General features: G+C 40.4%; 1 protein-coding gene across 13 annotated transcripts in view; it reads right to left on the reverse strand.

The window, feature by feature from the left end:
• The window catches only part of LOC139761105 (uncharacterized), a 76,012-nt gene extending 61,289 nt beyond the window's left edge, over positions 1–14,723 (reverse strand). For 4 of the 13 annotated variants that reach the window (XM_071685011.1, XM_071685010.1, XM_071685009.1 and 1 more), the window contains exons 1-2: positions 14,531–14,718; positions 3,255–3,389 (exon numbers count right to left, since the gene is read on the reverse strand). In XM_071685011.1, the coding sequence (XP_071541112.1) occupies positions 3,255–3,389; positions 14,531–14,551 (156 nt within the window). In that variant the 5' untranslated portion in view covers positions 14,552–14,718. Of the gene's footprint in view, positions 1–2,528; positions 2,689–3,254; positions 3,390–3,605; positions 3,753–14,530 lie in introns of those variants that run through there. The other 9 variants (XM_071685007.1, XM_071685023.1, XM_071685020.1 and 6 more) reach the window with 9 other exon arrangements.
• Between the last annotated feature and the right edge of the window lie 3,129 nt (positions 14,724–17,852).

The raw sequence follows: 17,852 nt of genomic DNA on the forward strand, positions 1-17,852 counted from the left end.
CCTAAGGGGTTAGCTGATGAGATGGGAGCCTAGCTCAGGCTTAGGATTATGTAAGGGGAGAAAGAATACTTCCCATATATTTCCTGTGTGTCATAGAAGGCGACTAAAGGGGATGGGAGCAGGGAGCTGGAAATCCTCCCCTCCACTTTTTACTTCTCCAACAGAATAAGTGACACTTGTAGATCCAGCAGTGATGTGCAGGCTGTAAGTGTGTTTAAATAGTTATATGCTAGAGGCATGAAGTTGTCTTGGGATAAGACCTGGGATGATGACTGTGAAAAAGAACTCAAAGTAACTGGAGTCTTGATATCGCAGGTGATGGACAAGTACCGAAAGTGGCAGGGAGGGTAACAATGGAAGAAGTAGAGTGAAGACTAGAGGTCAGTTGTGCAAGAAAATGAAATGTTATGATGGAGCAGAGGGCACTGAAAGAGAAGAGAGCAATGATATTGTGGTGGTGTGTTGGAATTAAAGGACTCTCTAAATTGCTGGTAGTACAAGAATGAAAGTTTTTATGTGCCCTAATGGCATCAGTCAGAACACACGAGTCCTTGTTCAATTGGGTGTAGCCTTAATCAAATGAGGTCTTGAGACGGTTTGGTCCAACTCTAGGTGGTTACCTCTCAAACATGCAAGAGTGTAGGACACTGATATGAAGAGATTGCCAAGCACTGATGATCGCTGTTTATTGTAATTCAACTCCAAGACAAGTGCAGATTATGGCCCAGACACACAGAGGTGAGGTCACTGACAAGCATGGGAACTAATGGGAAAGAGCCTTACAAAGCTCCACTTTTACTGAATAACAGGCCAGTGAAAAAAGAAAGTTGGGAGGATATGTTATCCAAGTCTAAATGAATAACAGGCCAGTGAAAAAAGAAAGTTGGGAGGATATGTTATCCAAGTCTAAATGAATAACATGCCAGTGAAAAAAGAAAGTTGGGAGGATATTGTTATCCAAGTCTAAATGACTTTTTGAAGAATGAAAATGCAGAGGATGGACAAGACATTATATCCAAGGGCAAGGCTGTTTACAACCACAGAAGGTACTGGGAAAAAGACTTGCAATGCTCTTTTGCAATCCCATTAGGTAAAATGTCTAATGAAAAAAAAATTAGTTTATGGAAACAATTGTAGTGATGTGAAAGCATGGAAGAATCAAGACGCACTAGAGCACAGGTTTAAGAGAAGTGTTCTACCCCCTTTTGCTGAGGATAGTATAAACTCCATTATATAAAAAATAGCTTTTAAAAACCTCAACTACAAGTAGACTACTGGCATTCTGTCCAGAAACATGCATCTCTCCTTGTCATATACAACACTTGACTCGCATAGATCATTATTCGTAACCGATTTTCCTGCGGAGCACCATTCAATAGCCTTGACTTTTGGCAAATTGGCGGAAGCAACAGATGGTAGCAGTATGTAGGAACATTTAGGCTGGAGCATTAGATAATAGTAATAATAAGGAACATTAGGTAGAAGCCCTCTACGTGGCCTGTTAAGGGTGAAGCAATAGAGGCTATGAAGTGGCACTGGAGTTCCCTAGATATGGAGAGACTACTGCCATGGACACCCATTTAAGGGAGTTCCACTTTACATTTAAAAGGCCAAGCGAGTGCTTTGACAGTTGCTGAAAGAGGAGTGGTGATTGGGAATACTGGATTCAATAAGCTGCACATGGGCAAGAGTATACATGTGAGGGACTGAGCATTAACATGCATAATTGGCCTGTTGCAATTCACTGGCTTGCACAGAAAAAGTTGTTATATGCAAGTATGTTAAAGGGAGTGGCAGGTGGAATGCCATTTTTTGGTGAAGTAATGTGTGAAAGTCTGTAATGAACAAATGAAGAAAAAACAGTCTAAAATAAAGTAGCAAGAGGAAGAGGGTTTAGAAAAGTGGCTTGTTGTGCTGCAATACCTAGAGAAATTAAAAAATGGCACACACATAAGCTAAATAAAACAAGGGCATTGAAAGGTTTAAATACTTACATAGACAAATTATGTGTATGGCATGTGAAAGATGGGATAAAGAAGTGATACTCCTGATCCTACCCACCTAGGTATCATGAGGATTAGTGATAACTGCATACTGAGCCAGCACTTCAGTGGTTGTCAAGCTACACTCCTCCGATCCAGACAGCCATCTTTCTTTCTGTCTCAGCCATATGTAAACTGCTGGTATTCTGTCCACAAGCATACAATCTTTCCTTGTTACACACAAAACTTTACTCATGCTACTCATTCATCAAACCCAAGACTTTCCTATGGTGAGAGCTATGCTGTAGCCCACCCTTTCGGGAAGATGGTAGGAGCAACAGACAGGAGCATCAGGCAGCAGTTGTTGGTTAGGTTAGGTTAGGTTAGGTTAGGTTAGGTTGGTTAGGTTAGGTTAGGTTAGGTCAGGTCAGGTCAGGTCAGGTTAGGTTAGGTTAGGTCAGGTCAGGTCAGGTCAGGTTAGGTCACTTTTCCCATTCCTATGCCCAACTAGATTAAAACAAGACCATTATGTAGCAGAAAACCTACCACTAGTTAGCACTCCAGAGATCGTTCCTGCTATGGGACTGCCAAGGGTGGTGAAGACATCCACTTCCATGTAGTTTGCATGCCAACTTTCCTGTACATTCTGATCTACACCATCTAGTAGGAACTCCCGGGTTATGCTGTCTAGCGAGTGGCCATTCACCTGCAAAGTGAAATGCTTAACCAAAAGCAACCACGTACTATTGATTATATTCCTTTACCCCAATATGTCAGAACCACTAAACTCCATTTCCTCAACTATTACTATTATTAGCACTGAACAACACTAATCTACAGATATGCCTGCTAGTTTGTCTAAAATTATGAAGGCCAACACGACAGTTTTTGGTTCCCAGTTATATGTATTAAATCATGAGCATACAGCCTTGGTTTGCTCATATACATCGACTTAAAGTGCAGGAATATACGAGTTAGCCAACTGTGCACCTGATCCATTCGATAAACAGGAAACCAAATATAGACATCCTATGTATATAACACAACATGTTTAGTAGCCAGTATAAAGCAGTATTAACCATATAAAGGACACCAGTTTAATACTGGTTTGCAATGCAAGAAGTATGCCTACTTGAATCCACATTTGCAAAGTGATATCCCCTCAAATTCTCAAAAAAATTTCCATTGGTTTAATAATCCTTTAACATCCCTTTCCAGAATCAGAACTTTGGAGTGCTTTATATCTCAAGTGGTATGATGCAACTCACTCACCTTATGTAAAGTCAGTTCATCAAAATGGGCATTATCAACAGTGAGGGATGGAGCACTTATAAATCCAGTGATAGCTTGCTGACCGAGGTGGTACAACACTGTAGGAAGGGCACCCTTCAGAAGCTGTACCTCTGTCTGCAAGTATCACCAAGTGGTTAATCAACCAAGTTACTAGATGGTACAGCAAATGGAAAACCAGTATCCTGTCATAAAAGGGAATTCTCATGTACGATCAGTAAGGTTTGACTTTTTTGAAGTATAACCATTATTTGATTATGAGCATTATCAGACTTGCCACTCCCTCATCCCATTTTTTGTGGAAATAACCAAGAGAACATTCCTTTTAAATACCTGAAGCTCGCTTACAGCTGCAACATATTCCTCCAAGGATTGATTGGCTGAGCTCCCTTCTAAGGGGTTCCTGATGTTAACAGTCTAATCAATGGTAGTTGTTCCACTCACTCTTAGTTCTGGGAAGATGACTGGCCCACTCCATACCTTTCAAAAGACCAGTTCATGCTTTTTTCATATCCAACTGCCTCTCCTACCTTACCAAGTCAGCATCATTAAAAATCAACCTCATTTACACATTTTGGTAATAGCCAAGCAACAGAATAAGTGACACTTGTAGATCCAGCAGTGATGTGCAGGCTGTAAGTGTGTTTAAATAGTTATATGCTAGAGGCATGAAGTTGTCTTGGGATAAGACCTGGGATGATGACTGTGAAAAAGAACTCAAAGTAACTGGAGTCTTGATATCGCAGGTGATGGACAAGTACCGAGAGTGGCAGGGAGGGTAACAATGGAAGAAGTAGAGTGAAGACTAGAGGTCAGTTGTGCAAGAAAATAAAATGTTATGATGGAGCAGAGGGCACTGAAAGAGAAGAGAGCAATGATATTGTGGTGGTGTGTTGGAATTAAAGGACTCTCTAAATTGCTGGTAGTACAAGAATGAAAGTTTTTATGTGCCCTAATGGCATCAGTCAGAACACACGAGTCCTTGTTCAATTGGGTGTAGCCTTAATCAAATGAGGTCTTGAGACGGTTTGGTCCAACTCTAGGTGGTTACCTCTCAAACAAGCAAGAATGTAGGACACTGATATGAAGAGATTGCCAAGTGCTGACAATCGCTGTTTATTGTAATTCAACTCCAAGACGTCTTGAAGTGCAGATTATGGCCCAGACACATAGAGGTGAGGTCACTGACAAGCATGGGAACTAATGTGAAAGAGCCTTACAAAGCTCCACTTTTACTGAATAACAGGCCAGTGAAAAAAGAAAGTTGGGAGGATATGTTATCCAAGTCTAAATGAATAACAGGCCAGTGAAAAAAGAAAGTTGGGAGGGTATGTTATCCAAGTCTAAATGAATAACAGGCCAGTGAAAAAAGAAAGTTGGGAGGATATGTTATCCAAGTCTAAATGACTTTTTGAAGAATGAAAATGCAGAGGATGGACATGACATTATATCCAAGGGCAAGGTTGTTTACAACCACAGAAGGTACTGGGAAAAAGACTTGCAATGCTCTTTTGCAATCCCATTAGGTAAAATGTCTAATGAAAAAAAATTAGTTTATGGAAACAATTGTAGTGATGTGAAAGCATGGAAGAATCAAGACGCACTAGAGCACAGGTTTAAGAGAAGTGTTCTACCCCTTTTTGCTGAGGATAGTATAAACTCCATTATTTAAAAAATAGCTTTTAAAAACCTCAACTACAAGTAGACTACTGGCATTCTGTCCAGAAACATGCATCTCTCCTTGTCATATACAACACTTGACTCGCATAGATCATTATTCGTAACCGATTTTCCTGCCGAGCACCATTCAATAGCCTTGACTTTTGGCAAATTGGCAGAAGCAACAGATGGTAGCAGTATGTAGGAACATTTAGGCTGGAGCATTAGGTAATAGTAATAATAAAAAATAAAAAATATCGAGACAGACTTCCCCAGAACTTTTTTAAAGGGGAAGTAAATGTTTATAGTTGTGTTACTGGAGTGATAGTTTTCATACATGGTGTTGTGACAAGAAAATAGTGAAATTGGAGAAAAATGTAGCTTAGACATTGAAGCTTATTGATACAGTGGTTAAATTGATGAGAACTGCTGTTGACGTTTGTGTGGATGGGTTGTGCATTTCCTTTTTCCATAGCCAGAGGTTGAACCATTGTGTGACATTCAGTTTTTCGTTCATTTCAAGCTAGAAGTTTCAGTTTTCTGAATTGTTTCTTACATTTTTCATATGTATGTATATGTATGTGTGTGTGTGTGTATATGTGTGTATGTATGTGTATGTGTGTGTATGTGTATATGTATATATATATGTATACTATCCCTGGGGATAGGGGTGAAAGAATACTTCCCACGTATTCCTCGCGTGTCGTAGAAAGCGACTAGAGGGGACGGGAGCGGGGGGCCAGAAATCCTCCCCTCCTTGTATTAACTTTCTAAAATGGGAAACAGAAGAAGGAGTCACGCGGGGAGTGCTCGCCTTTGTACAATGGCACTATGCACGCATTCCGCCAATCCTCAGGCACCTCACCATGAGTCATACATACATTAAATAACCTTACCAACCAGTCAACAATACAGTCACCCCCTTTTTTAATAAATTCCACTGCAATACCATCCAAACCCGCTGCCTTGCCGGCTTTCATCTTCCGCAAAGCTTTCACTACCTCTTCTCTGTTTACCAAATCATTTTCCCTAACCCTCTCACTTTGCACACCACCTCGACCAAAACACCCTATATCTGCCACTCTATCATCAAACACATTCAACAAACCTTCAAAATACTCACTCCATCTCCTTCTCACATCACCACTACTTGTTATCACCTCCCCACTTGCTCCCTTCACCGAAGTTCCCATTTGCTTCCTTGTCTTATGCACTTTATTTACCTCCTTCCAGAACATCTTTTTATTCTCCCTAAAATTTAATGATACTCTCTCACCCCAACTCTCATTTGCCCTTTTTTTCACCTCTTGCACCTTTCTCTTGACCTCCTGTCTCTTTCTTTTATACATCTCCCACTCAATTGCATTTTTTCCCTGCAAAAATCGTCCAAATGCCTCTCTCTTCTCTTTCACTAATACTCTTACTTCTTCATCCCACCACTCACTACCCTTTCTAATCAACCCACCTCCCACTCTTCTCATGCCACAAGCATCTTTTGCGCAATCCATCACTGATTCCCTAAATACATCCCATTCCTCCCCCACTCCCCTTACTTCCATTGTTCTCACCTTTTTCCATTCTGTACTCAGTCTCTCCTGGTACTTCCTCACACAGGTCTCCTTCTCAAGCTCACTTACTCTCACCACCCTCTTCACCCCAACATTCACTCTTCTTTTCTGAAAACCCATACAAATCTTCACCTTAGCCTCCACAAGATAATGATCAGACATCCCTCCAGTTGCACCTCTCAGCACATTAACATCCAAAAGTCTCTCTTTCGCACGCCTGTCAATTAACACGTAATCCAATAACGCTCTCTGGCCATCTCTCCTACTTACATAAGTATACTTATGTATATCTCGCTTTTTAAACCAGGTATTCCCAATCATCAGTCCTTTTTCAGCACATAAATCTACAAGCTCTTCACCATTTCCATTTACAACACTGAACACCCCATGTATACCAATTATTCCCTCAACTGCCACATTACTCACCTTTGCATTCAAATCACCCATCACTATGACCCGGTCTCGTGCATCAAAACCACTAACACACTCATTCAGCTGCTCCCAAAACACTTGCCTCTCTTGATCTTTCTTCTCATGCCCAGGTGCATATGCACCAATAATCACCCACCTCTCTCCATCAACTTTCAGTTTTACCCATATTAATAGAGAATTTACTTTCTTACACTCTATCACATACTCCCACAACTCCTGTTTCAGGAGTATTGCTACTCCTTCCCTTGCTCTTGTCCTCTCACTAACCCCTGACTTTACTCCCCAGACATTACCAAACCATTCTTCCCCTTTACCCTTGAGCTTCGTTTCACTCAGAGCCAAAACATCCAGGTTCCTTTCCTCAAACATACTACCTATCTCTCCTTTTTTCACATCTTGGTTACATCCACACACATTTAGGCACCCCACTCTGAGCCTTCGAGGAGGATGAGCACTCCCCGCGTGACTCCTTCTTCTGTTTCCTATTTTAGAAAGTTAATACAAGGAGGGGAGGATTTCTGGCCCCCCGCTCCCGTCCCCTCTAGTCGCTTTCTACGACACACGAGGAATACGTGGGAAGTATTCTTTCACCCCTATCCCCAGGGATAATATACATATATATATACATATACACATACACACACATACACATACATATGCACATATACACACACACACACATACATATATATACATATGAGAAATGTAAGAAGCAATTTAGAAAACTGAAACTTCTAGCTTGAAATGAATGAAAAAAAAGAATGTCACATAATGGTTCAACCTCTGGCTATGGAAAATATATATATATATATAACAAGTAGTGGTGATGTGAGAAGGAGATGGAATGAGTATTTTGAAGGTTTGTTGAATGTGTCTGATGACAGAGTGGCAGATATAGGGTGTTTGGGTCGAGGTGGTGTGCAAAGTGAGAGGGTTAGGGAAAATGATTTGGTAAACAGAGAAGAGGTAGTAAAAGCTTTGCGGAAGATGAAAGCCGGCAAGGCAGCAGGTTTGGATGGTATTGCAGTGGAATTTATTAAAAAAGGGGGTGACTGTATTGTTGACTGGTTGGTAAGGTTATTTAATGTATATATGACTCATGGTGAGGTGCCTGAGGATTGGCGGAATGCGTGCATAGTGCCATTGTACAAAGGCAAAGGGGATAACAGTGAGTGCTCAAATTACAGAGGTATAAGTTTGTTGAGTATTCCTGGTAAATTATATGGGAGGGTATTGATTGAGAGGGTGAAGGCATGTACAGAGCATCAGATTGGGGAAGAGCAGTGTGGTTTCAGAAGTGGTAGAGGATGTGTGGATCAGGTGTTTGCTTTGAAGAATGTATGTGAGAAATACTTAGAAAAGCAAATGGATTTGTATGTAGCATTTATGGATCTGGAGAAGGCATATGATAGAGTTGATAGAGATGCTCTGTGGAAGGTATTAAGAATATATGGTGTGGGAGGCAAGTTGTTAGAAGCAGTGAAAAGTTTTTATCGAGGTTGTAAGGCATGTGTACGTGTAGGAAGAGAGGAAAGTGATTGGTTCTCAGTGAATGTAGGTTTGCGGCAGGGGTGTGTGATGTCTCCATGGTTGTTTAATTTGTTTATGGATGGGGTTGTTAGGGAGGTAAATGCAAGAGTTTTGGAAAGAGGGGCAAGTATGAAGTCTGTTGGGGATGAGAGAGCTTGGGAAGTGAGTCAGTTGTTGTTCGCTGATGATACAGCGCTGGTGGCGGATTCATGTGAGAAACTGCAGAAGCTGGTGACGGAGTTTGGTAAAGTGTGTGGAAGAAGAAAGTTAAGAGTAAATGTGAATAAGAGCAAGGTTATTAGGTACAGTAGGGTTGAGGGTCAAGTCAATTGGGAGGTGAGTTTGAATGGAGAAAAACTGGAGGAAGTGAAGTGTTTTAGATATCTGGGAGTGGATCTGTCAGCGGATGGAACCATGGAAGCGGAAGTGGATCATAGGGTGGGGGAGGGGGCGAAAATTTTGGGAGCCTTGAAAAATGTGTGGAAGTCGAGAACATTATCCCGGAAAGCAAAAATGGGTATGTTTGAAGGAATAGTGGTTCCAACAATGTTGTATGGTTGCGAGGCGTGGGCTATGGATAGAGTTGTGCGCAGGAGGATGGATGTGCTGGAAATGAGATGTTTGAGGACAATGTGTGGTGTGAGGTGGTTTGATCGAGTAAGTAACGTAAGGGTAAGAGAGATGTGTGGAAATAAAAAGAGCGTGGTTGAGAGAGCAGAAGAGGGTGTTTTGAAGTGGTTTGGGCACATGGAGAGAATGAGTGAGGAAAGATTGACCAAGAGGATATATGTGTCGGAGGTGGAGGGAACGAGGAGAAGAGGGAGACCAAATTGGAGGTGGAAAGATGGAGTGAAAAGGATTTTGTGTGATCGGGGCCTGAACATGCAGGAGGGTGAAAGGAGGGCAAGAAATAGAGTGAATTGGAGCGATGTGGTATACAGGGGTTGACGTGCTGTCAGTGGATTGAATCAAGGCATGTGAAGCGTCCGGGGTAAACCATGGAAAGCTGTGTAGGTATGTATATTTGCGTGTGTGGACGTGTGTATGTACATGTGTATGGGGGGGGGTTGGGCCATTTCTTTCGTCTGTTTCCTTGCGCTACCTCGCAAACGCGGGAGACAGCGACAAAGTATAAAAAAAAAAAAAAAAAAAAAATATATATATATATATATATATATATATATATATATATATATATATATATATGTATATATATATATGTTGAGATGTATAGGTATGTATATGTGCGTGTGTGGATGTGTATGTATATACATATGTATGTGGGTGGGTTGGGCCATTCTTTCATAAGTTTCCGTGCGCTACCTCGCTAATGCGGGAGACAGCGACAAAGTATAATAAATAAATATAAAATCATTAAACATGTCAATTTTGGCACTTGTCACCACGAACGTTAACTTAGGTCAAATTTCAAATGCTCATCTTCATTCAATACAAATATTTTACCTAATTTTACATCACAAACCAAATCTTGACCCATATTTTACACAACCCTCACTAATATCACCCATCACTCGAATCTTTCACAACAATTAACACTTCCATATACTTTCTCATCTGTTAATACTCTCAAAAACACACCACAATACCACTGAAAATCACTTCCTCTACACATCTAAATTAATTACTGATAACAAATCTTATTAAACATGTCAATTTTGGCACTTGTCACCATGAACGTTAACTTAGGTCAAATTTCAAAAGCTCATCTTCATTCAATACATATATCTTACCTAATTTTACATCACAAACCAAATCTTGACCCATATTTTACACAGCCCTCACTAATATCACCCATCACTCGGATCTTTCACAACAATTAACACTTCCATATACTTTCTCCATCTGTTAATACTCTCAAAAACACACCACAATACCACTGAAAATCACTTCCTCTACACATCTAAATCAATTACTGATAATAAATCTTATTAAACATGTCAATTTTGGCACTTGTCACCACGAACGTTAACTTAGGTCAAATTTCAAAAGCTCATCTTCATTCAATACAAATATTTTACCTAATTTTACATCACAAACCAAATCTTGACCCATATTTTGCACAGCCCTCACTAATATCACCCATCACTTGGATCTTTCACAACAATTAACTCTTCCATATACTTTCTCCATCTGTTAATACTCTCAAAAAGACAACACAATACCACTGAAAATCACTTCCTCTACACATCTAATTACTGATAATAAATCTTATTAAACATGTCAATTTTGGCACTTGTCACCACGAACGTTAACTTAGGTCAAATTTCAAATGCTCATCTTCATTCAATACAAATATTTTACCTAATTTTACATCACAAACCAAATCTTGACCCATATTTTACACAGCCCTCACTAATATCACCCATCACTCGGATCTTTCACAACAATTAACACTTCCATATACTTTCTCCATCTGTTAATACTCTCAAAAACACACCACAATACCACTGAAAATCACTTCCTCTACACATCTAAATCAATTACTGATAATAAATCTTATGCACTACATTATCATCTTAAAAAGACCCACTTCCAGTACTTCATACATTTTTGACATCATTCATTCATTCAACATATTACCAATGTAATACACCTACTATACAACTAACAAAGCTATTATACATTTTTTACATCAACTTATGTAATACACCAGCTATATAACTAACAAAAAGCTATTATACATTTTTTACATTAACTTCGAAACCAATTAACCGCAATACATCACCCTACCTCCCTAACACTCCACACCATTAACTTTTTGAGTACTATATAAATTAGAGAAATGTTAAGCAACAGAGCAACCAATGAACAACTTTTATCCTACTGTATTTCAACATTTATACAACTAGATCACAGTGTGATGTTTCAATACATACAATTAGGTTTTCTATATACACTTACTAGACACACTTCAATTATCTTTAATGATGGCACAAGGCATGTTTTTATATATATATATACTAACTAGACACACTTTAATTATCTTTAATGATGGCACAAGGCATGTTTTTATATATATACTAACTAGACACACTTTAATCATCTCTAATGATGGCACTAGGCATGTTTTTATGTCTGCTTCAATTACATTTGTTTTTCACTAACTTCATACTCAAAACTCACATTTCCCATGATGTACACACCCCTAACTACTATGATTTTAAAACTATTCTCAAAAATTTAAATTTTAAAGTCTTCTTACGCATCTTTTAATTAACGAATACACTAGCATGGTTCATTACAAATACATTATGACAAATTAATATCTAAAATAAAATCAACTCCTGATATATATATATATATATATATATATATATATATATGGAGCGATGTGGTATACAGGGGTTGACGTGCTGTCAGTGGATTGAATCAAGGCATGTGAAGCGTCCGGGGTAAACCATGGAAAGCTGTGTAGGTATGTATATTTGTGTGTGTGGATGTGTGTATGTACATGTGTATGGGGGGGGTTGGGCCATTTCTTTTGTCTGTTTCCTTGCGCTACCTCGCAAACGCGGGAGACAGCGACAAAGTATAAAAAAAAAAAAAAAAAATATATATATTCAAATGATATATATATATATTTTTTTTTTTTTTTTTTGAGTATTCCTGGTAAATTATATGGGAGGGTATTGATTGAGAGGGTGAAGGCATGTACAGAGCATCAGATTGGGGAAGAGCAGTGCGGTTTCAGAAGTGGTAGAGGATGTGTGGATCAGGTGTTTGCTTTGAAGAATGTATGTGAGAAATACTTAGAAAAGCAAAGGGATTTGTATGTAGCATTTATGGATCTGGAGAAGGCATATGATAGAGTTGATAGAGATGCTCTGTGGAAGGTATTAAGAATATATGGTGTGGGAGGCAAGTTGTTAGAAGCAGTGAAAAGTTTTTATCGAGGATGTAAGGCATGTGTACGTGTAGGAAGAGAGGAAAGTGATTGGTTCTCAGTGAATGTAGGTTTGCGGCAGGGGTGTGTGATGTCTCCATGGTTGTTTAATTTGTTTATGGATGGGGTTGTAAAGGAGGTAAATGCAAGAGTCCTGGAAAGAGGGGCAAGTATGAAGTCTGTTGGGGATGAGAGAGCTTGGGAAGTGAGTCAATTGTTGTTCGCTGATGATACAGCGCTGGTGGCTGATTCATGTGAGAAACTGCAGAAGCTGGTGACTGAGTTTGGTAAAGTGTGTGGAAGAAGAAAGTTGAGAGTAAATGTGAATAAGAGCAAGGTTATTAGGTACAGTAGGGGTGAGGGTCAAGTCAATTGGGAGGTGAGTTTGAATGGAGAAAAACTGGAGGAAGTGAAGTGTTTTAGATATCTGGGAGTGGATCTGTCAGCGGATGGAACCATGGAAGCGGAAGTGGATCATAGGGTGGGGGAGGGGGCGAAAATTTTGGGAGCCTTGAAAAATGTGTGGAAGTCGAGAACATTATCTCGGAAAGCAAAAATGGGTATGTTTGAGGGAATAGTGGTTCCAACAATGCTGTATGGTTGTGAGGCGTGGGCTATGGATAGAGATGTGCGCAGGAGGATGGATGTGCTGGAAATGAGATGTTTGAGGACAATGTGTGGTGTGAGGTGGTTTGAGCGAGTAAGTAACGTAAGGGTAAGAGAGATGTGTGGAAATAAAAAGAGCGTGGTTGAGAGAGCAGGAGAGGGTGTTTTGAAATGGTTTGGGCACATGGAGAGAATGAGTGAGGAGAGATTGACCAAGAGGATATATGTGTCGGAGGTGGAGGGAACGAGGAGAAGAGGGAGACCAAATTGGAGGTGGAAAGATGGAGTGAAAAAGATTTTGTGTGATCGGGGCCTGAACATGCAGGAGGGTGAAAGGAGGGCAAGAAATAGAGTGAATTGGAGTCATGTGGTATACAGGGGTTGACGTGCTGTCAGTGGATTGAAGCAAGGCATGTGAAGCGTCTGGGGTAAACCATGGAAAGCTGTGTAGGTATGTATATTTGCGTGTGTGGACGTGTGTATGTACATGTGTATGGGGGGGGGGGGTTGGGCCATTTCTTTCGTCTGTTTCCTTGCGCTACCTCGCAAACGCGGGAGACAGCGACAAAGTATAAAAAAAAAAAAAAAAAAAAAAAATATTCAAATGATACAACTTTTCGGTTTTCTTATATTCCTATCTATTCATTCATTACGGTCTAATAAACTAATATAATGTGTAATATTTTATGTGTGACCTCAAATTATATTACAAATTATAAATCCACTTACACATGCCAGCCAGCCATTAACCGTCTCCATTCTAGAAAAATGTCAAGTCAAAAATCTAAATATTACTAACAACATACCAAGGAAGCAGATCCTATCACCTTCCTCACTACAAATATGTACATTTCCTACATACAGCCTCTGACCTACATATTACCCTATTACATACCACAAACTCAATCAAAATAAAAAAAAACATAAAAAAAACCAATTATTCCATTATAAATATTTCCCATCATGGAAATTCCACCTTTAAATATATAACTCGACTCAAAGTGCTCATTACTCGTTGAAGATCAGGGAAAACGTAACCCCAAACACCTTCCCCACAAGAAATATGTACATTTCCTACATACAGCTTCTGGCCTACATATTACCATCTCACATGCCACAAACTGGCTATTAAAAGAACAATACATTTAAAAACCAATTACTACATCACCTGCAACATGCACATGATGGAAATTCCACCATTAAATAAATAACTCGACTTAAAGTGTTCATTACTCGTTGAAGATCTGGGAAAACGTAACCCCCATAACGCACACAACTCACTCCTGACCCATTGCCTTCTAAAAACAAAACACAAATACACCAAACGCCACAACCCTTATCTATTTTCACAACAATAAAATGTAAAATATATAAATAGAACCATTTTCTCCCGACGCCGAAACCACAACAATCCACCATTTGCCTCCCGATCACTACCATCCCCCAAACCCCATCCACTTTACCCTCTGCCCTACGCTCTATTATAACCGTAACCTATTAAATAACACTAATTATACTCAATAACAACTCATACTCATTACAACGTTATTTTTTCTTACCTCTAAGCACTTAATTACCATGGGAAAACACAAGATTTTCCAGGAGACGCCAGTAGTCGCTGGTTATGTGTGTACCATCCACCAATCAGCCGTGACGTCATTACAGAAACCTTCCCAGAGACAACTGTGTTCTTATAGCGCTAACTCAACTATAATAGATATATCGTTTTTATTGTCGCAAATGGCTGATAGATGTTGTGGCCTGCCTACACCTGGTGTGGGCCCGCCTACACCTGGTGTGGCCCGCCTACACCTGGTGTGGTCCGCGTACACCAGATGTGGCCCGCCTACAGCTGGTGTGGCCCGCCTACACCTGGTGTGGGCCCGCCTACACCTGGTGTGGGCCCGCCTACACCAGGTGTGGCCCACCTACACATGGTGTGGCCCGCCTACACCTGGTGTGGCCCGCCTACACATGGTGTGGCCCGCCTACACCAGGTGTGGACCGCCTACACCAGGTGTGGGCTACATGTATGGTGGGCTGACCCACTATCATGTTCAACACATTAACTTCGCCATCATTGGTCACACACACACACACACCATCATCACAATGTTACCACTCATGTCTCTCCTCATGTTAGCCGAGGTCAACTTACTACCTCATGACATCATCATACCTCACATTAAGGTCCCGTCTTCTTGAACATCCAGCCCTTCAAAAGCGAAAATGTATTGTCTCACTTTACCAATTAGTATTATATACATATACAGTAGACAAGTACAACGGTAGACACAGTTATCCCTCCTAAATAAAGTCACTGAACAAATAAAACCATCGTGTGTGTGTGTGTGTGTGTTGTGTGTGTGTGTGTGTGTAGAGTGGAGTCTCCTTGATGGACTTTGTAGTGAATTGTTAATGCTTCCTCTCAGCCATACCTACCTGACTTGTTTCCTAGAACGTATAAAGTCATGCCCATATTTACCTGAACATGATACATATGGCTCCCAACCCAGCATTATTGTAAGCACATACATCAAACGTTACTGCCATTCCCATGTAATGTTACACATCAATATCAGTACTATAAAGTCGTCACAAATATCACTATGATGAAATCACATAACATACATCACCTGAGTCATAAGGTCACATGATAAACATCACCTGAGTCATAAGGTCACATGATAAATATCACCTGAGTCATAAGGTCACATGATAAACATCACCTGAGTCATAAGGTCACATGATAAACATCACCTGAGTCATAAGGTCACATGATAAACATCACCTGAGTCATAAGGTCACATGATAAACATCACCTGAGTCATAAGGTCACATGATAAACATCACCTGAGTCATAAGGTCACAGGATAAACATCACCTGGTTATACGACCTCGTCAGAGATATCACTAGATTCATAAAATCTCATCACATGTCACAAGGTCACATTAAGCACATTATTGGTCATAAGGTCACATCAAACACATCACTAAGTCATAAGGTCACATCATACACATCACTAGAGTCGTAAGGTCACATCAAACATCACTGGAGTCGTAAGGTCACATCAAATATCACTAGAGTCGTAAGGTCACATCAAACATCACTAGAGTCGTAAGGTCACATCAAACATCACTAGAGTCGTAAGGTCACATCAAATATCACTAGAGTCGTAAGGTCACATCAAACATCACTAGAGTCGTAAGGTCACATCAAACATCACTAGAGTCGTAAGGTCACATCAAACATCACTAGACGGCGGGTATCTAGAGTGTGATGTTAGGATGTAAATAACTTTAAGTATTGCCTGGCATCTCCTGATGAGGTGCACTGTCACCATGAAACGTCGTGCTACATGGAGAGAAAAATTACATGTTATATATGATTGTAGGAACTCCTACTGAAGTACGATTTCACCATATATATATATATATATATATATATATATATATATTTTTTTTTTGCCGCTGTCTCCCGCGTTTGCGAGGTAGCGCAAGGAAACAGACGAAAGAAATGGCCCAACCCACCCCCATACACATGTATATACATACGTCCACACACGCAAATATACATACCTACACAGCTTTCCATGGTTTACCCCAGACGCTTCACATGCCTTGATTCAATCCACTGACAGCACGTCAACCCCGGTATACCACATCGCTCCAATTCACTCTATTCCTTGCCCTCCTTTCACCCTCCTGCATGTTCAGGCCCCGATCACACAAAATCTTTTTTACTCCATCTTTCCAACTCCAATTTGGTCTCCCTCTTCTCCTCGTTCCCTCCACCTCCGACACATATATCCTCCTGGTCAATCTTTCCTCACTCATTCTCTCCATGTGACCAAACCATTTCAAAACACCCTCTTCTGCTCTCTCAACCACGCTCTTTTTATTTCCACACATCTCTCTTACCCTTACGTTACTTACTCGATCAAACCACCTCACACCACACATTGTCCTCAAGCATCTCATTTCCAGCACATCCATCCTCCTGCGCACAACTCTATCCATAGTCCACGCCTCGCAACCATACAACATTGTTGGAACCACTATTCCTTCAAACATACCCATTTTTGCTTTCCGAGATAATGTTCTCGACTTCCACACATTCTTCAAGGCTCCTTGAATTTTCGCCCCCTCCCCCACCCTATGATCCACTTCCGCTTCCATGTTTCCATCCGCTGCCAGATCCACTCCCAGATATCTAAAACACTTCACTTCCTCCAGTTTTTCTCCATTCAAACTCACCTCCCAATTGACTTGACCCTCAACCCTACTGTACCTAATAACCTTGCTCTTATTCACATTTACTCTTAAATTTCTTCTTTCACACACTTTACCAAACTCAGTCACCAGCTTCTGCAGTTTCTCACATGAATCAGCCACCAGCGCTGTATCATCAGCGAATAACAACTGACTCACTTCCCAAGCTCTCTCATCCCCAACAGACTTCATCCTTGCCCCTCTTTCCAAAACTCTTGCATTTACCTCCCTAACAACCCCATCCATAAACAAATTAAACAACCATGGAGACATCACACACCCCTGCCGCAAACCTACATTCACTGAGAACCAATCACTTTCCTCTCTTCCTACACGTACACATGCCTTACATCCTCGATAAAAACTTTTCACTGCTTCTAACAACTTGCCTCCCACACCATATATTCTTAATACCTTCCACAGAGCATCTCTATCAACTCTATCATATGCCTTCTCCAGATCCATAAATGCTACATACAAATCCATTTGCTTTTCTAAGTATTTCTCACATACATTCTTCAAAGCAAACACCTGATCCACACATCCTCTACCACTTCTGAAACCACACTGCTCTTCCCCAATCTGATGCTCTGTACATGCCTTCACCCT

Source organism: Panulirus ornatus, chromosome 39 (assembly GCF_036320965.1).
Source record: "Panulirus ornatus isolate Po-2019 chromosome 39, ASM3632096v1, whole genome shotgun sequence".
In the NCBI taxonomy this organism is placed as follows: domain Eukaryota; kingdom Metazoa; phylum Arthropoda; class Malacostraca; order Decapoda; family Palinuridae; genus Panulirus; species Panulirus ornatus.